Source organism: Ahaetulla prasina, chromosome 5 (genome assembly GCF_028640845.1).
Source record: "Ahaetulla prasina isolate Xishuangbanna chromosome 5, ASM2864084v1, whole genome shotgun sequence".
NCBI classification, from domain to species: domain Eukaryota; kingdom Metazoa; phylum Chordata; class Lepidosauria; order Squamata; family Colubridae; genus Ahaetulla; species Ahaetulla prasina.
The window spans coordinates 29,732,576-29,756,237 of NC_080543.1; the positions used below are offsets into that span (position 1 = coordinate 29,732,576).

At 35.9% G+C, this 23,662-nt stretch overlaps 1 protein-coding gene across 8 annotated transcripts in view; it reads left to right on the plus strand.

Moving 5' to 3' along the window:
- FRY (FRY microtubule binding protein) overlaps positions 1–23,662 on the plus strand; it is a 213,542-nt gene that overhangs the window by 101,383 nt on the left and 88,497 nt on the right. For all 8 annotated transcript variants that reach the window (XM_058186780.1, XM_058186781.1, XM_058186782.1 and 5 more), the window contains 11 exons: positions 1,174–1,313; positions 2,504–2,594; positions 3,370–3,449; positions 5,446–5,526; positions 6,050–6,218; positions 6,624–6,716; positions 16,383–16,481; positions 18,874–18,975; positions 21,880–21,983; positions 22,349–22,457; positions 22,932–23,018. In XM_058186780.1, coding sequence (XP_058042763.1) covers positions 1,174–1,313; positions 2,504–2,594; positions 3,370–3,449; positions 5,446–5,526; positions 6,050–6,218; positions 6,624–6,716; positions 16,383–16,481; positions 18,874–18,975; positions 21,880–21,983; positions 22,349–22,457; positions 22,932–23,018 — 1,155 coding nt within the window. The remainder of the gene's footprint in view (positions 1–1,173; positions 1,314–2,503; positions 2,595–3,369; positions 3,450–5,445; positions 5,527–6,049; positions 6,219–6,623; positions 6,717–16,382; positions 16,482–18,873; positions 18,976–21,879; positions 21,984–22,348; positions 22,458–22,931; positions 23,019–23,662) is intronic.

Sequence of the window (23,662 nt, forward strand, 5' to 3'; positions counted from 1 at the left end):
CGTATCGTGACTTTTGATTTGATACCCCTGCTCTATGCTCATCTACTGTCCCTGTCCTTCCTCTTAGATTCTTTTTAGATTTTTAAAAATATTTTTAGGTTTACATTTAACATTGCTGTCTACTTTTTTTGATATAGTTTTTTATTCTTATGCTTTTTTAAAAAAAATTGTACCCTGTCCTCCTTATGCTATTCTCCTCTTTATTTTTGACCATAAAAAGATTTGTTTTTATTACTGATTAATTAAGCTTTCTTGCTTTCTCTCAAATATACATATTTTACATTTTATTTCACCATGGAAATGAAATATATCTACTTTGAACTCCTGGAAGAAATGAGAATATGTACTAAATAAATAATGTTAATAAATATAGTCTTAATTAAATTAAGACATCACATTTATTATGTATTTATTTATTCTAATATTCTGTATTTATTGGACATACTATATGACCAAATATTTTTTAATGGCTGGCTTTAGACCAGTAGCTGGAAATGTAATTTGTGAGTAGGAATATTTAATTATATGGTCTGATTTGACCTTTTATAGTTTTGGTTTGAACTTTCCAGATTTGTTAATATACCGTAATTCAGTTGTTGAAAATTTGTACATTCTTCTAGAATCTAGATCTAGACTATAGTTTTGTTAAAAAACCACTTCAGTATGAGATTTGTAAAGCAAATCTTTACAACTAAATTTTATCACAGCTTCATGTATATACTTTTTGTTCATTTATTTCATAAAATAATCCAACGTGTGATATGCTAGTATGAAAAATTAACCCACTGCCAGTTCAGTTATTTAATAAAAGAAATACCAGAGTCAATTGTGTGAATGCTTCATTAAATAATCAGGGCTGATTTGGGTCAGTCATTTCCTTATATAAATCTTAAACTTTAGCTCTCACATACAGATTTTAAAGGCATGCTGTATTCCAGTCAAAACAAAATATTAGTAAACCAGTCAGTTTGATCTAGTGGTTAAGACACAAGGCTAGAAAGCCAGATGACATGAGTTTAAGTCTTGCTTTAGCCATTAAAGCCTGCTGGGTAACTTTGGGCCAGTCACACTCTCTCAGCCCAACCCACCTCACACAGAATTGACTAAAGATTACAGTAGATTTTTAGTAGACTGTACCTAAATATGCTTTTATTTTTATGCATTTTCCCATAGGTAATTAGTTCAATGAGCTCCCTTTCAGAGTATTGTCTACCTTCTATCCTGCGCACTTTGTTTGATTGGTATAAAAGACAAAACGGCATTGAAGATGAATCTCATGAATACAGACCAAGAACAAGCACAAAATCCAAAAGGTATGCACTTGGATAACTTTGACTACTGATTGCTACTTATGTTTTGTGATTATTTGTAAACACCTGCTTCTATATAGAATTTAGCTTTAAAGGATTTGCTTTAGACAATATTTGTGGGTGTGTTAAAGGACTTGCTTCAGACAATAATTTGAGGCTGCTTTCATTTTCCAATCCTGTCAAAACATCATGAAGCTAGCTGTGGAATTCTCTTCATTCCTGTTGAGTTTGAATTCTCTTCACTACTGTTGAGAATCGACAAAGAACACCATGAGCCAATCAATGCTTCCTTAGAAGGGTGCAAAAAGAGTGCAGAAGTTGAAAATCAGTGGCCTGCACTCTGAGCTATAATCCTGTGGGGTTGTATGTCTCAAAGTTGTGTGATGGCTCTTCCTAGTTGAAGAAATAAGCTATAGAAGGAAATGTAAATCTAATCATAGACACCCACTTTGGCTTTCTCCAGCAGACTAAACCATCATTCTATGTTTGACACCATTAGAGAGGGCTGTAAAGCACTGTGAAGCAGTATATATGCAAATCTAAGTGCTATTGCTCTTAGAACTGCTTGTTTCAGAAAGATGATTGGAATCCTGGACTGTGGTAGCCTGTTAGTAAAATGCATCCTTACATAAATTCAATTTTTTTTATTTTATTTGTCACAACAGTATATATAAGCATAAGCATGAAAATAACTATATATAAGTATATATATGAGCATAAGTATGTGATAACTATATTAATTGGATATAATGAAAGGAAACAATAGGACAGGAACAGTAGGCACGTTTGTGCTCTTATGCACGCCCCTTATAGACCTCTTAGGAATGGGGTGAGGTCAATAGTAGAGAGTTTTTGGTTAATTGCCACTGCATTTTATCTATTGGTAAATATTGATGTCTGTGTTTTATGTCAGTTGCCTTTCTGGTTGTATTTTTATATAAGATGTATAGAAATAGTGAGGGTTTAGAAATAATTTAATAAGGAAATAAATTTGAGGGAGAACCAGCCAACAGAAACTAAATCTCTTAAATAAAAGGAAACAAAAGGAGTAGATATTGAAACATCCGTAAAAACTTGTCAGATGAATTTTTGACCTTCTTGCCCTAAAATTGACTAATTAAAAACTGTTTAATTTTATACTTCATTTGTGTACAACAAGATAACTTTAATTATGTTTTCTCATTTTTTTAAAGTGATGAGCAGCAACGAGACTATTTAATGGAAAGAAGAGATCTTGCTATTGATTTTATTTTTTCTTTAGTATTAATAGAAGTATTGAAACAGGTATGTCATTTTGAAATTTTTAATATTTAATTTTAATGGCATATGTTTGTCACTCTTTTAGGGAAAGGTATGCAAGCCTTTCAAATAAAGAAAGAATGTATATAAACGGCTATGGGTTTCCACATAAACTGAAAACATTAATTTTGAAGGTTTATTACTTTGTAAATAGTATCTTAAGATTCTGGGATTCACACTTTAGTTACAAATCAAGTATATTTGTGTGTGTGCGTGTGTGTGCACGTGTATGTTTGATATTGACTAGAAAAATGAAATAACATTTTCTGATGTACTCAGCAGAGACCAGGTTACTGTTTAGGGTGTGCTTTCATTCTATTCTTCCACTTTTCTCCATCTTATCTGCTAGATTAGGCTTCATTTTCTAAAAAAGGTTGAGTCATAGAAAGACCTTTCTGTTTTTCCTGTATACGTAATGGGGAAAAAAAATTATATCTTTATTCTAAATGCATTTTCTAGAAGGAAAGCTTAGCAAAATGTACTTAGCAAAATGTACTTCTAAATGTAAGAGAGCAAGAGGTAAAGCAAATTAATTAATTTGATTCTGTTTGGTGGTTTACAGTTTGTTGCTGTGTTTCCTATTTCACATTTATTAGCACCTGTACAACAATTCTTAAAACTCAACATACTACATGTGTGTCAGAATTCAGGAGTATTATCTTTTGGAGGAGAAAGCAGAAGCATGTAGTGGTTGACTATACTTGACATTAGTCATCCTCAAGTATGAATTTTGTTAACTGGTTGTTCATTTGTTTTTCAGATTCAGCTTCATCCTGTAATTGATGGTTTGGTACATGATGTTATTAATTTGGCTTTCAAGCACTTTAAATACAAAGAAGGGTAAGACTTGTTCTTTCTTTTCTATGAAATCTCAGGGATTTAGACCACACTGGCATCAATAGTTACTTAAGTTTAGTAGTTAACCCCTGGCAGTATGACCTAGTTATGAGGTAGGAATGTGGGAGTCTAAATTTTGGGAGTAAGGGCTTCCTTTTAGAAGTCTCTTTCTTAATCAGTAATTGTTCCGCCTTCCTTTAGGGAAGTTTGATATTAGAGTTTAAGACCCCCTTCATAAATGTACTATTTGTATAAATCCCAGATAAATAGAGAATTCCTATGTAATTCTGTAATGCAGGCATACCATTTCCCTTATTTCCAATTGATTAGTTTTATCGTAGGGAAGTATACTTTACTTTTGCTAGTATAGTGATGAATCTTAACAAGATTTGTCTGGCAAATCAAATATTTCATGTCTATTACTGTCTCTGTAACTTTCTCATACACTATGCTGGTGTAGGACCATAATAAAGATTGATTTAATTTATATTTGTGAAATTTATTTATTTTATTTATTTATTTTGTCACAACATCATACAAAAAGATTATATAGTATATAAACATATATATGAGTAAATGTTAGGAGGTATAAGCATATATATATATAGGAAGAAGAAAAGAAAAACAATAGGACAGGAACGGTAGGCACGTTTGTGCGCTTATGCACGCCCCTTATGGTCCTCTTAGGAATGGGGTGAGGTCAATAGTAGAAAGTTTTTGGTTAAAGCTTTTAGGATTATGGGAAGAGACCACAGAGTCAGGTAAAGTATTCCAAGCACTGATGATTCTGTTGCAGAAGTCATATTTTCTGCAATCTAGATTAAAGCGGTTAACATTAAGTTTAAATCTATTGGTTGCCCTTGTATTATTGCAATTAAAGCTGAAGTAGTCTTTGACAGGAAGGACATTACAATAGATGATTCTGTGAGTTAAACTTAGGTCTTGTCGAAGGCGACGGAGTTCCAAGTTTTCTAAGCCTAGGATTTCAAGTCTGGTGGGATAAGGTATTTTGTTGTTTTCAGAGGAATGGAGAACTCTTCTTGTAAAATATTTCTGGACACGTTCAATTGTATTGATGTCAGAGATGTGGTGAGGGTTCCAAACAGGTGAGCTGTATTCTAGAATTGGTCTAGCAAATGTTTTATATGCTCTGGTTAGTAGTGTGGTGTTTTTGGAAAAGAAGCTACGCAAAATTAGGTTTACAACTCTTAGAGCTTTTTTTGCTATGTAGTTGCAGTGGGCTTTGGCACTTAGATCATTTGACATGAAAACTCCAAGGTCTTTAACGGGATGGGGGTCGTCTGTAAGGTAATGTCCATCTAGTATGTACTTAGTTTTTGGGTTCTTTTTTCCTATATGTAGGACTGAGCATTTGCTGGTTGAAATTTGGAGCTGCCAATTTTTAGACCAAGCGGTTAGATTGTCACGGTCGTTTTGAATGATAGAAGTGTTGTCTGTGGTGTTAAATAGTTTGACATCGTCAGCAAAGAGAACACAATTACTTGAGATATGGTCACAAAGATCATTAATGTATAGTATAAAGAGTGTTGGTCCAAGGACGCTGCCTTGAGGAACGCCACTCTTGACAGGAACAGGATTTGATAAAGCATTGCCAATTTTGACCACTTGTTGTCTGTTAGACAGAAAAGCAGATATCCATTTGTGGAGGGGTCCTGAGATGCCATAGGATCTAATTGTGTAGAATTAGATTTTAATGGGGTTACTACTCTTTATATACTAAGCCAGATTTCAACACTATGGAGTTAATGCTCTTTATATACTAACTCAGGTTCAGACATACAGCTAAACCATAAACCACTACATTTGGGTACTCAACTACAAAAAATCAAAACCCGATATATGTAAAACGAGCCTAAGCGTGTGTGTCCATTGAGAAATTATAGGAATTCCTGAAGATTATTGGTCATATGAAGCTAAACCTACTGTGGAATTTATTTATGACTGTTTTAAATTTCTACATTTTCTTAACTTTAAACAGGTACCTAGGTCCCAACACAGGAAATATGCACATTGTTGCAGATCTCTATGCTGAAGTAATAGGGGTACTAGCACAAGCAAAGTAAGTATATTTAAATAATCAAAGTATTAGATAGTTTTTACTCAGAAAGCCAGATTCTTTAGTGAGAAGTTTTCTGTGTGTGTATTTATGTGAGAGAAAGAGAGAGAGAGAGAGAGAGAAAGAGAAAGAGAGAGTTTGTGTGAATGTATGCATGCGCACAAGCACATTTTCAACCTTTGTAGGAATAGATTCTTTCCCTTCACAAATGCTTTGTTTTATCAGACTAGATTTTGATGTAGAGAACTATCTTATTTCAGAAGGTAGTTTCTGCAGTTAGTTAAACAATTCTCCAATCGTCTTCCATTGATACTATCTTTGGAAGCTCAAGAGCAGGAGTTAAGTGCAGTGTTTCCTCAGAATACTCTTCTAGGAGACGATTCCAAAACCACTCTGGCTGGTCACAATTTAAAACAAGTATATAAAATATAATGCATAGTAAAAAATATAAATATCCGTCTTACTGTCAAATATCTACTTTGAAACAAGCATCATCATAATTTATTTTTGTTTTGCCTGTTTTTAGATTTCCAGCTGTGAAGAAGAAATTTATGGCAGAATTAAAAGAGCTGCGGCATAAGGAGCAGAATCCTTACATGGTTCAAAGCATTATCAGTCTAATCATGGGGATGAAATTCTTCCGTATTAAAATGTACCCTGTGGAAGATTTTGAAGCTTCCCTTCAGTTTATGCAGGTAGCAAAGTTCCATATCAGGAGGAAGATGTCATTTTCTTATACAAAGAAACCTCAGTATTTCATAATGCTTGTTTAGTAATTATTTTCAGGAACATGTGGTTTTTCTTTCACAGGTCAGATAGTAATAAAAACTGGAAAATAAGATAGGCCCATCATAATAACTAAAAAACTATTTTCATTTGTTTGCTTATATTTTTCTATTTTGTTGTACTTAATTTGGAGTAAGAATACAGTGGGAGCACCTTTGACTAAACATACATAAATTTGCACTGCCTTTTGAATCAAACTGTCAAGTAAAATGAAGGCAAAAATGTTGCATATTTAATAAAATAGTAGCTTTATCAAAAATACAAATATTCTTGTTTATTTATGAAACTTTATTTTCTGTTTTTATTTATTCCAGGAATGTGCACATTATTTTCTTGAAGTTAAAGACAAAGATATCAAACACGCATTAGCAGGCTTGTTCGTTGAAATTCTTGTCCCAGTAGCTGCTGTAAGTCCTTGTTTGTTTACTAACCCATCACCCATCAACCAAGTCCCTGGTTAGTACACATAGTATCCAACAGCTAATGATAAGTTAAAATACATAAAACTTTAAAACTATAGTCTGATGTTAAAGCAGAAATAAAATAGCATTTTTACCAAAGTTAAATTAATAACAAAAGTTAAAAATAAATCGTTTCAATTGTAAGCTAATTGAAAGGTTTGTGTTTTAAAATCATCTTAAGAGCCAGCATGGTCAGCAGTTCTTCTATTGCACTGGGAATTCAACTTGGGGCTTCCACAGAGAAAGTTTGACCCCAAATAGTAAATAGGCAGACCAGCTTCTACTGAAAAATGGGCTTTTGGTGGGTTATGTTAATAAATGATGGGAATCTTACAATAAGAAGTATTCTTCCAGTGTCCTGGCCCCAAGGGCTCTAAAGGTAGTAAATGACATGTTCTCCATAGTGGTGGAGACAGCATCCAGGAATGGGTTGTACTCGTCTGTTCAGTTGAAGGACTGAGTCTGTCAAAGTTGTAAATCCCGCCCTTGTTGCTAGGGCCTCCCAGCTTTTGACTCAATCCTTCAGACTGGACGGACGTGTCGAGTGCTTCTTCCAACCTTTTTTTTCCTGGATGGTTTCTTCCTTCTCTGGATTATCATTCTGACTTTTTCTTCAAATTGTCAACAACTGTGAGTTGCCAGCTGATTCCCTTGAGGGTTGAGTCGCTGGGATTTCTTCCCTGCCGGGGCCTTGGCTCTAACCATTGCGGGCTTGGAGCTATCTTTCTAACAGATTATGTTTATACCAGGGGTGAAATGTAAAATTTGTTACTACTGGTTTTGTGGGCATGGCTTGGTGGGGGGGGGTGTAATGTGACTGGATGGGAGTGGCCAACTCAGAGCATTTTACCCCTGGTTTATATGCTGTGGCTTCTGTTGACTGAGCACTGTCCGGAGCCTTTGTGAAGTTTAGCGCTCCCTTGACAGCTGTGGGACTGTCTGTAGAGCTTTGCGCTCCCCTGTTTATTGAAGGTGTTGGAGGAGTTTCGTGCTCCCAATTGAACTGGTCAGGCGGCCATTTTACCATCACAATCTTCACACCACCCAACATTTTGACTGGTTGGTGGAGCTTCACACTCCCGTTGTGGACTTGATTCAGCGCCAAACCAATTTCAAGGGATTTTTCTACATTCCCTTGACAGCTCCAGTGGCAGTACACCTTTGGGTGAACCACATGCCACGTCGCATTTGCAGGCCTCCCTTTGTTCAACCCTTTACAGCTTTGTGCTCTTGGGCAGTAGCTGGTGCTGAAGCACCTGCAATTGGCACACCACAGTTTGGAATCCACCATTTTGGAGCTTCACGCTCTTTATTAATTGGTGTCTGCTGATGGCAGAGCGTTGTTCACCTTCCTGTGGCCTGCTTCAGCCAGTTCTCTGCTCAGGGACTTTGACGGACTTGCCAGTTCCCTGATTGTCAGGTTGCTGGCTACACTCTGAGTTTTTTTCTTTGGAGCTTCGCGCTCCATTATACTCAGCCTGATTGCAATTGGGAGCTTCGTGCTCCATTTGGAACACCTGCCTGACTTATATTCCGATGTCGGCACCCAACTCTGTGTGAGAGCAGGTATTGGCTGCCTGCCATGATCCATTTGGCACATCACCTGTTGGGTTACCTGAGATATCGGCATCAATGCCTAAAGCCTGGTATCTGCCATTTCCATTACCCTATGGTCCCGCCTCCATTCCAAAGACCTTCAGTGGTTTCTTTTGCCTTTTCAGAGAGCGGGCAGAAGCAATTCGCCTCTCAAGGTCCTGCTTCGATGTCTTCCGTTCCCTCAACTAGTGGAGATCACCGGCCGTCTCCAAGGGACGTCCTTTGTTCGAGCCACAACAGCTGGTGCTCACAATGGATGCCAGACTTTTCAGTTGAGGGGCACCTCCATTTGCAGGTGACACAGGGGCAATGGGGCCCTCCCAAGTTGCAGCAGAACATCAACTGGCTGGAGCTGCATGCGGTGTATCTGGCACTCCTTCACTTTCAGTGGTGGGTCTCGGCCAAGCACGTTTTAGTGCTAACGGAAAATGTGGCCACAAGAGCACACATAAACTGCCAGGGGGGCACCAAATCGAAGGTTTTGATGCGGAAGGCCAAGAGCCTAGGCCTTTGGGCAGAACAACATCTGAGCTCCTTGGTGGTGGAGCATATCTCCAGGGTGTCCAATGTGCAGGTGGACTGGCTAAGCCAAACAGTCATCAACCATGCGGAATGGCTGTTGTGACCCAGGCCCAAGTAGGTAGTAATAAACTCAGTACGTGGGGGTAAAAAAAACTTTATTCGAACAGCTGGGAATTAGTTCATTCCCAGCATTGTTCAACTCAAAGTAAAACAAATGCCTCCCAACACAAATTCCTTAGTTATCTCATAAACCTTGGTCCAATTAGGCAAACTGCCAAAGGCCCTTCCTGGCAAACATCCAGAAGCCACAAAAACAAAGACGTAGACGAAGCAGAAGATGAAGCAGAAGACGCAGCTACAACATTGTTTTCCGGCAAAGGCCAAACGCCGGTGCTGGTCTGCTTTAAGCCTTATGGGAGGGGCCAATCCTTTCTTGGCCCTACTCCCAAGTTGTCCTCTCTGTTTGAGCTGCTCTTGCCTTCTGGCAGCTCTTCTCATGCATGCATTAGGAACAGGCTCCTCCTGTTCCTCTGCCTCACTACTATCAGTCTCTGGAGGCTCTGGAGTCCGCACCTCACTTCCCAATGGCCCTGGCCTCACCTCAGCCTCATCGCTGTCTGACTCCGTTGCCAGCTCTGTAGGCTGCTGACGGACCACAACAGTGGCGTCTGTACCCGTCCCTCTTCAGGGACCTGGTGGACCGCTTCGCTACTCTGGAGAACTTGCAGCTCCAGAGATTTTATTCCAGATTTCCGGCTCCAGGGCAGAGGGTGTAGATGATCTCTGCAGTCCATGGCCATCAGTGCTCCTTTATGCCTTCCCTCCACTTCCCCTCCTGCCAAGGGTGATTCGAAAGATCCTGCACAAGCGTGCAGAAATTGCTCTGCTGGCACTTCATTGGCCACAGAGGGTGTGGTTTGCCAACCTCAGGTCACTGTCAGTAGCCCCACCTTGTAGTATTCCTCAGGGCATGGCATTGCTCAGCCAGGGGACATTGGTCCACCCGGACCCTCGGTGGTTCCAACTGACCACCTGGCTCTTGAGCGGCACGCTCTGAGGGTGGACAAATTCTCATCCAGGGTCATCAAGACCAGTCAGGCCTCTTGGAGACCCTCCACAGACTGCATTTATTCCGCTACGTGGGATATGTACTTTTGTACTTGGTTTGAGCATTTGGAATGCTCCCCCATCACGGTCTCAATAGCCCAGGTCCTGGAGTTTCTCCAGGATGGCTTAGATAATGGGCTATTGCCGAACACCATTCAGAGGCAGGTTGCGGCTCTTTCATCTGTACTAACTTGAGGGTCGCTTGAATTTATTGCTCAACATCCCACAGTTCGGAGATTTCTTGGGAGGGGGCACTAATTTATGTACCCTACTTGGGACCTGTCTGTGATGCTGAAATCACTCACTGGAGCCTCTGTCTTTTTTTATATATATTAAAAAGTTTTACCACAGTTTTAACAATTAATTACCCTCCTCCTCCCTCCACCTCCCACCCTCCCATCCTTCACCCTCCCCCCCCCCCGAGTTCCCAGAGCAAATACAGGGTATAGCATCTACCAATCATAAGCTAAAATACAGTAATTATTCGTAAACTCCCATCCCTCCCCTAGAACCATAACTCCCTTATTTCATATAAAAGATCATGACCTTCCATTCAATATTCTTTCTTCTCTCATTATATTTAAAGGTTTCAATTGTAATTTACCTCCTTCATAAAGAGGAGCTCTTTATAGGTAACCACTTTCTGTTTTTGTTCTATATTTATATTCTCTATCGCATACCTAGGGATTGCCCATATGGGAATTTTATAATTTAATTTATATTGGTACCTTTTCTAAACCCGCAACAAAGTACTTCTAAGTATATGACTTTTAAAAATCCTATCCACTTTTTTATCATATAGTAAGTAAGCATGCCAACCATATAAAAGATCATGACCTTCCACATTCAATATTCTTTCTTCTGTTAGGTTAAACCAATCACTGATTAATGACAGAACAGCTGCTTCATAATATAGTCTTAAGTTAGGCATTTTGAGACCCCCTCTTTCACGTATATCCTGTATTATTTTTAGTTTCAATCTCGGTTTCTTACCCATCCAAATTAATTTATTAATCCCTTTTTGCCATTCCTGCAAATTTGCATCTTTTTTAAGTATTGGTATCATTTGAAACAGAAATAAGAACCTAGGCAGAACATTCATTTTTATTACTGCTATTCTTCCCAGCAATGATAATTGTAGCTTTTTCCAATTCTTCCTTTTGGTCTATAGTCATATTTTTAGTTTCAATCTCGGTTTCTTACCCATCCAAATAAATTTATTAATCCCTTTTTGCCATTCCTGCAAATTTGCATCTTTTTTAAGTATTGGTATCATTTGAAACAGAAATAAGAACCTAGGCAGAACATTCATTTTTATTACTGCTATTCTTCCCAGCAATGATAATTGTAGCTTTTTCCAGTTCTCCATTTCCTTCTGCACTTTTTGCCATAACACCTCATAATTATTTTTATATAATTTCACGTTTGAGGCTGTGATATATACTCCTAAGTATTTAACCTTTTCACTACTTCAAATCCGTTGCTCTTTCCAATTCTCCATTTCCTTCTGCACTTTTGCCATAACACCTCATAATTATTTTTATATAATTTCACGTTTGAGGCTGTGATATATACTCCTAAGTATTTAACCTTTTCACTACTTCAAATCCGTTGCTCTTTCCAATTCTTCCTTTTGGTCTATAGTCATATTTTTAGTTTCAATCTCGGTTTCTTACCCATCCAAATAAATTTATTAATCCCTTTTTGCCATTCCTGCAAATTTGCATCTTTTTAAGTATTGGTATCATTTGAAACAGAAATAAGAACCTAGGCAGAACATTCATTTTTATTACTGCTATTCTTCCCAGCAATGATAATTGTAGCTTTTTCCAATTCTCCAATTCCTTCTGCACTTTTTGCCATAACACCTCATAATTATTTTTATATAATTTCACGTTTGAGGCTGTGATATATACTCCTAAGTATTTAACCTTTTTCACTACTTCAAATCCCGTTGCTCTTTCCAATTCTTCCTTTTGGTCTATAGTCATATTTTTAGTTTCAATCTCGGTTTCTTACCCATCCAAATAAATTTATTAATCCCTTTTGCCATTCCTGCAAATTTGCATCTTTTTAAGTATTGGTATCATTTGAAACAGAAATAAGAACCTAGGCAGAACATTCATTTTATTACTGCTATTCTTCCCAGCAATGATAATTGTAGCTTTTTCCAATTCTTCCTTTTGGTCTATAGTCATATTTTTAGTTTCAATCTCGGTTTCTTACCCATCCAAATAAATTTATTAATCCCTTTTTGCCATTCCTGCAAATTTGCATCTTTTTTAAGTATAGGTATCATTTGAAACAGAAATAAAAACCTAGGCAGAACATTCATTTTTATTACTGCTATTTTCCCCAGCAATGATAATTGTAGCTTTTTCCAATTCTTCCTTTTGGTCTATAGTCATATTTTTAGTTTCAATCTCGGTTTCTTACCCATCCAAATAAATTTATTAATCCCTTTTGCCATTCCTGCAAATTTGCATCTTTTTAAGTATTGGTATCATTTGAAACAGAAATAAGAACCTAGGCAGAACATTCATTTTATTACTGCTATTCTTCCCAGCAATGATAATTGTAGCTTTTTCCAATTCTTCCTTTTGGTCTATAGTCATATTTTTAGTTTCAATCTCGGTTTCTTACCCATCCAAATAAATTTATTAATCCCTTTTGCCATTCCTGCAAATTTGCATCTTTTTAAGTATTGGTATCATTTGAAACAGAAATAAGAACCTAGGCAGAACATTCATTTTATTACTGCTATTCTTCCCAGCAATGATAATTGTAGCTTTTTCCAATTCTCCATTTCCTTCTGCACTTTTGCCATAACACCTCATAATTATTTTTATATAATTTCACGTTTGAGGCTGTGATATATACTCCTAAGTATTTAACCTTTTCACTACTTCAAATCCGTTGCTCTTTCCAATTCTCCAATTCCGCTTCTGAATCTATTTCTATCAACGCATTATATAACCTTTTAATATGTGATTGGCTTTGATCTCTAATTTGCTTTACCAGATTTTCCTCGTGTTGCATAATACCAATTTTTTGGTCTTCTCTCCATCTAGCTTGCAGCTGCCCATATTGAAAACAAGTATAATTTATCCTTTCTTCTCTCAATTTAAAGGTTTCAATTGTAATTTACCTTCCTTCATAAAGAGGAGCTCTTTATAGGTAACCACTTTCTGTTTTTGTTCTATATTTATATTCTCTATCGCATACCTAGGGATTGCCCATATGGGAATTTTATAATTTAATTTATATTGGTACCTTTTCTAAACCCGCAACAAAGTACTTCTAAGTATATGACTTTTAAAAATCCTATCCACTTTTTTATCATATAGTAAGTAAGCATGCCAACCATATAAAAGATCATGACCTTCCACATTCAATATTCTTTCTTCTGTTAGGTTAAACCAATCACTGATTAATGACAGAACAGCTGCTTCATAATATAGTCTTAAGTTAGGCATTTTGAGACCCCCTCTTTCACATATATTCTGTATTATTTTTAGTTTCAATCTCAGTTTCTTACCCATCCAAATAAATTTATTAATCCCTTTTTGCCATTCCTGCAAATTTGCATCTTTTTTAAGTATTGGTATCATTTGAAACAGAAATAAGAACCTAGGCAGAACATTCATTTTTATTACTGCTATTCTTCGCAGCAATGATAATTGTAGCTTTTTCCAATTCTCCAATTCCTTCTGCACTTTTTGCCATAACACCTCATAATTATTTTTATATAATTTCACGTTTGAGGCTGCAATATATACTCCTAAGTATTTAACCTTTTTCACTACTTCAAATCCCGTTGCTCTTTCCAATTCTTCCTTTTGGTCTATAGTCATATTTTTAGTTATTATCTTTGTCTTATGTTGATTCACCTTAAATCCAGATACCTTCTCATATTGATCAGTTATATCCATCATATATGTAATCGATTGTGTTGGTTGAGATAAGGTAACAACCAGATCATCTGCAAATGCTCTTAACCTATAATCTTGATGTCTAATTTTAATTCCCTTTATTTTACTTGACCTACATATTTTATTCAATAGAACTTCTAAAGTTAAAATAAATAATAATGGGGACAAAGGACATCCCTGCCTTGTCCCCTTTTCAATTCTGAAAGCTTCTGTTAAGCTACCATTAACTATTATTTGTGCCGTTTGTCTCTGGTATATTGCTCTGATTGCTTGTGTAAAATGTTCCCAAATTGCATCTTTTCTAATATTTTAAATAAAAATTGCCAATTCAATCGATCAAATGTCTGGAGCCTCTGTCTTATGTTCTGTAAGGTCGCCTTTCTGGTGGCGATCACATCGGCCAGACAAATTTCTGAGATTGCTGCTTTCTCAGACCCCTGCGTATTCCATGTCAATCATGTGGTGCTCTGTCTAGATCCATCATTCATTCCCAAGGTCAACACATCATTTCATAGAATGCAAGAGCTAATCCTACCCAATTTCTGCCCTAACCCTGCCCACCCCTTAGAAAGACGTTGGCATACCTTGGATGTGCAGAGGGCTCTCCATGTTTATCTTAAACGTACTGCCACACTGAGGAGGATGCAGTCGTTGTTTGTTTCATTTCTTCCTGTTTCCTTAGGTTCCAAGGTCATGTCTGCCACAATTGGCTATTGGATTTGTCAAACTATTGCTAAGGCGTACAACTTGCGTTTTCTTCCGAGACCCGTGCAAGTTACGGCTTACTCGATGCAAAGTGCAGCTACAATGGCAGCATGGGCCATGCAGGTCTCTTTGGTGGAGATCTGCAGAGCGGCCACCTGGACATCTCCTTCGCCCTTTATTAAATATTATAAATTAGACATGTTCGCCTCGGCATTTGCCCGTAGGATCTTGCAATGGGTCCATACTGGAGGGGAGTCTTCTGACCAGACTGGGGCCCGCCCGTAACTCAGGGACAGCTAGTGTTGTGGCTCCAGCCCCAACCCCCCCGGGCCTGGCCTCCTGCCAGAAAGTGACTCAGATAGTGAGGGGGAAGGGCCGTCAGGGCTCTCCTCTGCAGGGCCAGCCTCTCTGGCTCAGCTCCAGGAGCCAGAGGCAGGCCAGGTGAAGGAGGTGACAAGGCCTCTGTCTCCTGTATCTCCTCCCGCCCAGGCAATGCTTCCAGACCCAGCTGTGGACAATCAGTCCTGGTTAGATCCCCGGTTTCATAGACAAGAGAGGTGGGAACAACAGAAGAAGGGGTGGAGCAGGCCTAGAAAGTGCTGAGTCATGGAGCCACACCCCACAGGGTATAAAAGCAGGAGGGGCTGCTCTACTACTTCATGACGGACGAACCAAACTGACTGGAGAAAACTTGAGCTGAACTATTTGACTGAGCATTTGGCTTGGATTGCTGTTTGTTCCTGACTTCCTGATTGCTCTGGTAACGAGCTTCTGACATGCCGGCATCAAGGAAGATAAAGAAAACCTTGGAAGACGATTGCTGTCTTGCTGCCAGAGCTGATAGCTGCCGTGGACTAAATTGCCGGCTAATTGAGTCAGTTCATGTGTCTCCCGGACTGAGGTGGGGGGACAGAACAGCTTGCTTCGGTATGTCCCATTCCAGGATGCTGTCTCCACCATTATGGAGAAGGGGTGTTGGTCTTACCTGATACGCACCTTCTCGTTGGGTGGAGACAGCATCCAGCCCCACTCATTTGTTAGTCTGGTCCTCACTCATATCCTTCTGTCTTCTACAACGACTCTTCTTTCTTCTCTACCGAGTCTATTTCGTCTTCGCCAAAAGCTGGGAGGCCCTAGCAACAACGGCGGGACTTACAAATTTTACAGACCCAGTCCTTCAACTGAACAGATGAGTATAACCCATTCCTGGATGCTGTCTCCACCCAACGAGAAGGTGCGTATAAGACCAATGCCCCTTTCACTATATCCAGAAATAAATAAACAACCTGTGTTAACAGTTCAAAATTAGCATAGTGTGCTCTGTCCAATGTTTTGTACCAATAGAAATTTCTGAATAAAGCACAAGAGTAGCCAAAAAAAGGATCCAAAACAGAAGTGGTTGGGGGCTAAAAGTATATCTACAGTTGTGTTAGATTATTATTATTTAAGATATGATGAAGGTAAGAGGCTAGATTTCATGTCAAGGTTCATGGTAAAATTCAGATCAAGAACTCCCAAGCAGCATAATATGCTTATTCTTTCTATCTCATCTTGGACAGATAGTAGATCTATCAGAGTTGCTAGAATTATGATTCCTCAGTGTGCCTTCCCTTGATTCTGTTTAAGTTTATTTTCCCTTGTTTAGCCAATGACTGTCTGCAGGCAGCATTATTTTCTATATAAGTATGCAAGCTGTACCTATTAGAAAATCTGAAGTAGAACTTAATTTTATTTTTCTCTTTCTCTTCAGGCTGTTAAAAATGAAGTGAATGTTCCCTGTCTGAGGAACTTTGTTGAAAGTCTCTATGATACAACACTCGAACTATCTTCACGAAAGAAGCATTCACTGGTTAGTAATGTTGAGGTTAATATCTGTTATGAAAAGTGTTTTTAGGCAGTAATTTTTTTCTTAAAATGCTTTCTGAAATGTTTCCAAAACTATTCCCCAGTATCTCATTATATTCACTATAATTTGTTGGAAGGTCATTTTTAATGTAAGTGCCTCTCGGTCAGCATATGCATAAACTGTTTATATGTACAATATTTCTGTCATATTTAGTCATTGTTGATTTCTGGCTATTATAAAAAATATATTGTTATTTCACATCTACATGAAGTATGGGCCAGTGATTATCATAAGGCTTAAAAGAGTGAATGGATGTGTTACTAAACAATGCAAAGTAATAAAGTTTTGTTAGTAAGTAATTGGTGTACTTAATAAATAAGCCAAAATTATTTCTGTTAAGACAATAGTTTTATTTCTCATTTCTAAGTATAATTATACTTTGTATGAACTTAATAGTAGCATAGACATTTCATTTTGAAAAGCTATAGCAGAGGTGAAGATATGATGCACTGGATCTTAGCATTTCCTTCTTTCATTCGATTATATTACTTTTGTGGGTTAATTATTCCCAAGCATTAGGTTTCTACAAATATCTTTAATGTCCTAAGTACAGGACATGGTTAGGGATGAAAAGAAGCTTCTACATTCATTAATGGCTCAATAAATATTGGGCAGCAGTGGTAAATGTTAGCACTGTTCCAATTTTATTTATATTGATAAGATTAACTCTTCAATTTGCTAAACAGTTGTTAAAATGTGTCAATGAAGCTTGCAAATGTGAATATATTATGAGTCACTGTAAGAAAATAATTATGCTGAATGTGAAGAAAGTAATAACTTTTAAGTCTAACTGAGATCATTTGGAAAGATTTAGTCACATGGTTAACTCTTGAAATAAGATGTGTGTCAGGGATGACAATGTGGTTCTCTAACTAGATCATATCCATTAGCATAGATCAATTGAAAGTGAATGGGACTTTAAAAATCAAAGGTATTTTATAATATTTCAACTTATAGTTTAAGTTGAAAGTAGTAGATTTAGTATAACAATTTACATCAGAATCAGAGGAACCCAAGATATTATAAATACCATAGCACTTCCAGTGCTTTTCAGGCAAAACAGAAATGTTTTATACTAAATTATTATTATGAGACACTAACCTAGGCGTAACAAGGATAATTGCCCTCTATTATTGAGTGGTAGTAAAGACACTATCATCTGACCTCAACTAATTTTATTTTTGTTCTGTAATTTATATTTAAAGTTTTTTTTATCAATGATTGTAATAACAGATTTGATTTGATTTTGATAATAATGATGGTTGTGATTTAAATAGTTTGTTTAATGCTGAGAGTGTTAAAATCCTACGGAATGTAGTGGACCTTCTCCAGAGTACATATAAATCATACTTTGTTTTTCTAGCTTTTAAGCAAAACAAAAGGGGGAAAGGGAAGAAAAAACCCATTAAACTGAAAGTGCAAGGTAGAACATTTGGAAGAGGACAAAAAGTTGGACAAAAAACTACCCAAATATGCATTTTGGATCATCTAGTGTTTCCCCTTGTATTTGACCTGTGCATTGTGGAATCTTTTATTTTTTATTACAATATTTTAATTGAAAACGAAACTTTAAGAATATTTTTAACTGAAAATAATATAGTTGAAGTGTTGCAGGAAAATTAGACATTTCTGTGACCTTATAAGGGACATTTAGGCTATTTCCAGTAACAGAGCCAAATAAAATACAGTTCTAAGAAAAAACATTTATTTAGTGGCTCTTTATTATATAAAATGGGATGAAAAAAATACCAGTTGTTTGAAGAAGAACTCAAACTGCCTTTTTGTCACTACCATTAATGCATTTGTTAATTTATCTATTAAAGCTGAGGGCCACATTAGTCTATACAAATGGTCTATTCTGTGGGAATTCAAATAGCTTCATGACAGCAGATTCTTAACATTCAACAAATCTAACTGGTACAATAATGTACAGCTTACTACAATTTATCCTTGGAATGTTACATCATTCTGCACTCTATTGCTGCATAATGTTGGACCACATTTCAAGTGTCCTGGATAGAGCTAGACAGAAGTATTTTATTATTTAATTGTAAACATATTCCTACATTTATACGGAATGATCACAAAAAATCATACTAATTAAGCTTTTAAAAATTGTAAAGTTAATTTTTTATTTTAAAAAATCATTGAATTCTGAATTCTATAATCATTTTTTATATTGGCTGATGCATTTAACATAAGCCAGGAGAGAAATGGAGCTATAAAGTTTAGTGTGGATCTAATGCTTTAATGTTTACTGCAGATCTGTTGATAAATTAGATTTCTCCTTTGTTGTCATTCAAATAATCTTGTATTTCTTTTGTCTCTTATTTAGGCTTTGTATCCTCTGGTAACATGCCTACTTTGTGTCAGTCAAAAACAGTTCTTTCTAAATAGATGGCATATTTTTCTCAACAACTGCCTGTCCAATCTCAAAGTTAGTACATCATTTTTTGTTTGCTTTGTAGTTAGCTCTGGGTATGTGTGTCATGAATTTGCCAATACTACCTGTGCAATCTTATATTCTTAATTTAGAGGCTTCCTTGCAAATCAATACATGATTTTCCATATCTCTACTAATTATAAAATACACATAGCATACTGACTCAGTCAGGATGCATTTATATGATATAAAACCTTTGTCGTAATTAAGTCTGCCATAGTTAAGTACCTTTAAAATAAAATAGAACTAGTACATTTGTAAATGTAATAAGATTACTCTTTTTAAAATAATAAAGTCCACATCTTACATTTAACAGGATGATGATGAAGAAGAATTGATTATAGCTGTCCTCTCCGGTAGACTGAACTGCTTAAAAATACAAACAATAAAAACAGTTAAAAACATATAACCTTCAGCCAGTCCAGACTAAAGATATGGTTATTAAAAGGAAAATATAATTTTTTTTTTAACATCTACTCAATATAGTTAAGAATACTTAATATAATTGTTAAAAATAAAGGAATGACAATCTTTGTACTTCGAAAGGTAAAAAAGTTAAGTGGGACCTACAAAAATATTGCACCTCTATTAACAGAAATATGGCTTTTAATCACAAATAGAGTTATGATTGTTGAGAACCAAACTTTAACAGCCACGTTTATTATCTTTTTATGTTTAGCTGGATAAAACACCATTGCTTAAAAACTGTCAGTTGCTTTACTATAAATAATATTTTTTTTCCTATTTCAAAACCTTGCTACCAATTCTTTTGTGTCGTACTGCATAAATACTATCTGAATGTTGTTATTCACTAAATTATATTTAAAATTATTTATTGAAAAGTTGACTTATTTTGCTTAAATTCAATTTGAGCATTTCTGTGGTATTTCTACAAAGGATGATTGGTTACAAAGCTAAATAGTTGCATTGTTTTTAATTAGCAAAATGTAAAGGAGACTAACAGATCCTTAGCAGAACTTCTGTGGTGTCATAGAACATTGATTGAATCACAGAGTTAAAGAACTGTTTAGGCCTCAGTTCCAATTGCTGCTCAATGCAGGAATCCAAATGAAAGCATCCCCAACAAATGGTTTTCTAATGTCTGCTTAAATACATCCAGTAAAGGAGAACCCAGGTTCAGGATAACTGACTGAACATAACTACAATGAAACCTTCTCTGAACTGGACTCCACATTCTCTCCTGCATCCATGAAAGAGCATTCTAGAGCATCCATAAAGAGCAAGAACATGTCTTGACCTGGTATTTCAACCAGTATTTTACAATTATATTACTTCTTCAGCTTCTCTTCTGAAAATTAAACATGCTCAGTTCTTTCATCTTTCATCATACAACTTTGTTCCTTGTTGCCCTTCTCCAAACTTTTTCCTATTTCAAGTGAGCTATCTGGGCACACTTAGGGTGAAGTCTGATTAATCTATCAGTTACATATAATAGCAACATAATATGATACAAAAAGGACAGAAATCTTAATATATGATTCTCTTATGCATTTTACTAAATTATATGGTTCACTGAAATGCAATTGTCTGAGTTCATACAATATATAAGGCTATAAACCTTGGTTTACAAATAACAATTGCTAGGTAATATTGAAATATGTAACATATGTAAAAGTCATATACCAGTTATATGCTTGAGATATGAAATATTCACACCTTACCATTTTTTAAAAAAAATCTGTCTTCAAGTCATTTTGCTCAGCTGGCTTTAAAAGGACACTCCAGATGAAAATGATGTGTTTGTGTAGCAGATTATTTAGCTTTCAGCACACTTAAGAATTACAGTAGATGCTTGACTTCAGTGACAAAACAAAGCTGAAGACATATCTATCCATTCAAAGCTTAAAAGTTTTCGCCGGTAAGAATATTTCTGATTCCAAAGGCTGAGAAGTCTTCTGCACTTTTAAGACATTGTATATAGTACAGTACTATAGACAAGACATGTCTTACCCATTGCTATAGTGAAAAAATAGTGTTTTTTCTCAAATCTGTTGAATTCAAGCATATATATTTCAAGCTAGAAGCACCATAATTTTAAATATCTTAAATGTTTGCTCTCTATTTCACTGTTTCTTACAGAGACAGATCTCCATGCGTTACTTTTATCAAATCTAATTGATATGAAAGAAACACATGTATTGTTTATTGTTTGTATATTGCTATCTTTTCCTTTGTGTAGGGGAATGATAATAGCATTATTTTACTTATCATCCAAATTTTACCAGTTCTCCAGGTTTAACATTTATAGGATGCAGCCTTACAATTTGTCAGCATTCAAATTATTTCTTTCTTTTCATCGTGTTTCTCCTTGTACTCAAACATTTACAGCATTAGCTTCAGTTTCAGTTTTCAAAATTTCATTATCATATGTTTTATAATATATAAGACATATATTATAATCCCTTCATTCTATACCATACATTTTGATCCTTTAATTCATTATCTTCACCTTTTCTTTCTGGCATGTATATTCTTCATCTGCACTCCACAAAATTACTTCATTCAGATCTGTTACATACTTCTCATTTTTCTCAATTCCACAAAAATGCAGCCTGCTGTATCTAATTCTCTCTCTCTAATATCATTACTTAGCTCAGATTGTTCATGCCATGAGAACATAGCCCAAATACTTTGGCTCTCATATCATTCTTGGCATAAAGTCTACTATGCATTCCCCCCCCCTTTTTTTTTTTGCAGGAACCCAAACAAGGCCATAATCCATATTTTGTAGATTTGTCAGTTTTAATAGTTCTCAAAGATCCACTGCAAATGAAATGCCCTTTTTCAGGTTCCAGGAATAAAAATGTAGGTGCCTTAAGATTTAGCCGTTATATGAAATATCAAAGTTACAGTATTTTCATGATTTTATTTTTTTAGAATAAAGATCCAAAAATGGCTCGAGTTGCACTGGAATCTCTCTACAGACTGCTATGGGTTTATATGATTAGAATTAAATGTGAAAGCAATACAACTACCCAAAGGTATTGTTATATATTCATATTTCAATGTAGTTTTTCTCATACAGTGAGCAAATCATTAAAGCTACCTTCAGAATAATCCAAGGGTATAATTAGTGCCATATAATGCAAAGGAAGAGATAAAATATCTTAGTTACATTTTGATATATATCCTGGGCATATTTGTTGGTTATGGTTTGGTAAATACAAATTTACATTCTGGAATTATCCTTTTATTTAACCACATTTGCTGTGCCGTCAGCGTTACAGTACATTCCTGACACAGGGAATTTCTTCTTGGCTCTATTTTCAAAAGTTTGATTCAGGTAGCATAAAGCTATATTGCAAGAAATGAACTTGTCACAATGTTGTTTTTTTTAATTTTACAGTCGGCTTATAACAATCATCACAACCCTTTTTCCAAAAGGTTCCCGAGGTGTGGTACCCCGAGACATGCCTCTGAACATTTTTGTGAAAATTATACAGTTTATTGCACAGGTTTGAAAAACTTTTATGCTTTTTAAGCGATGGAATGTTTTATTTTTAAGTTTTACATTATGTTTCCTCTACTTTGCATGTCTGAGTTTTACTTCTTTAATTATAACATGCTTAAATAGTCAGTTTCAGCTTTCAGTTGGATGAATTATAAAAAAGTCTCACATTGAAAACTACACTAAATTCTGGTAATGGATTGAATACGTCTCAATTATATCATTTCATATCTGTCAGAATAAGGCATTTAAATTCTACATAGGATACATTACAATTAGGCCTTCTTCTTCTGCTTTACAATTTCATAGATAAGCAGTAATCTCCATTCACTGTTTATGTAGAAAGTCTTGTTATAAATATGGTCTTGTTAAAATAAGTTGGAATTCTATTTTGATTTAAAACTCTGATCATTCCACTCAGATTTACACTAGAGATGCAACAAATGTTATATGTTCATATGCAATATATATTTTGCTACAGGAACGTTTGGATTTTGCAATGAAAGAAATCATATTTGATTTCCTTTGTGTTGGAAAGCCAGCAAAAGCATTTAGTCTAAATCCAGAGGTAAGATATCATTATTAATATATATATATTTTCAGATGTAAAAAAGTATAATATGTTTTTAAGAGAAAAGAAAAGAAAGTGGGTCAGTGTTATCTAGTGCTCTTTGTTTTGGCATAAGGGATCAATTCTCATCTGTATCATTCATCAAGTCCTTAATTGCTCTTTAACACTACCTAAGCACATATTTTTACAGTGCTCTACATAGATGGAACAATTCCATGTAGCTCGTAGAAATTTATTTTAGAAATTTATATAGCTCCTCATTATAAACAGATAATTTTGGATGGCTATTGGGGGATATACCAATAAAAACAGTTTAAATACAATTAAAAGTAGATATAACAAATAACAAAAAACAAAAGCTGAGGAATTTCACACATTATTCTTAATCACAGACTTGCCTACTTGTGTTAGTCTGATATCACCTCAGCCCTAACACCTGAGGGAGCAGCTGGGTTTTTGCAACTTTCCAGAAAACAAACAGGATTGGGGCTATCCAGATCTCCATGAGAGACTGTTCCATAGGGTACACATTTCAGTAGAAAAGGCTTGTCTCCTCGATTATGTCGGGTTGAGAAAACTAGGGAAGAAGCAACAGTTTGGCCTGTTTTGCTAATTGTAGCACATTTTTAAATATTATACAA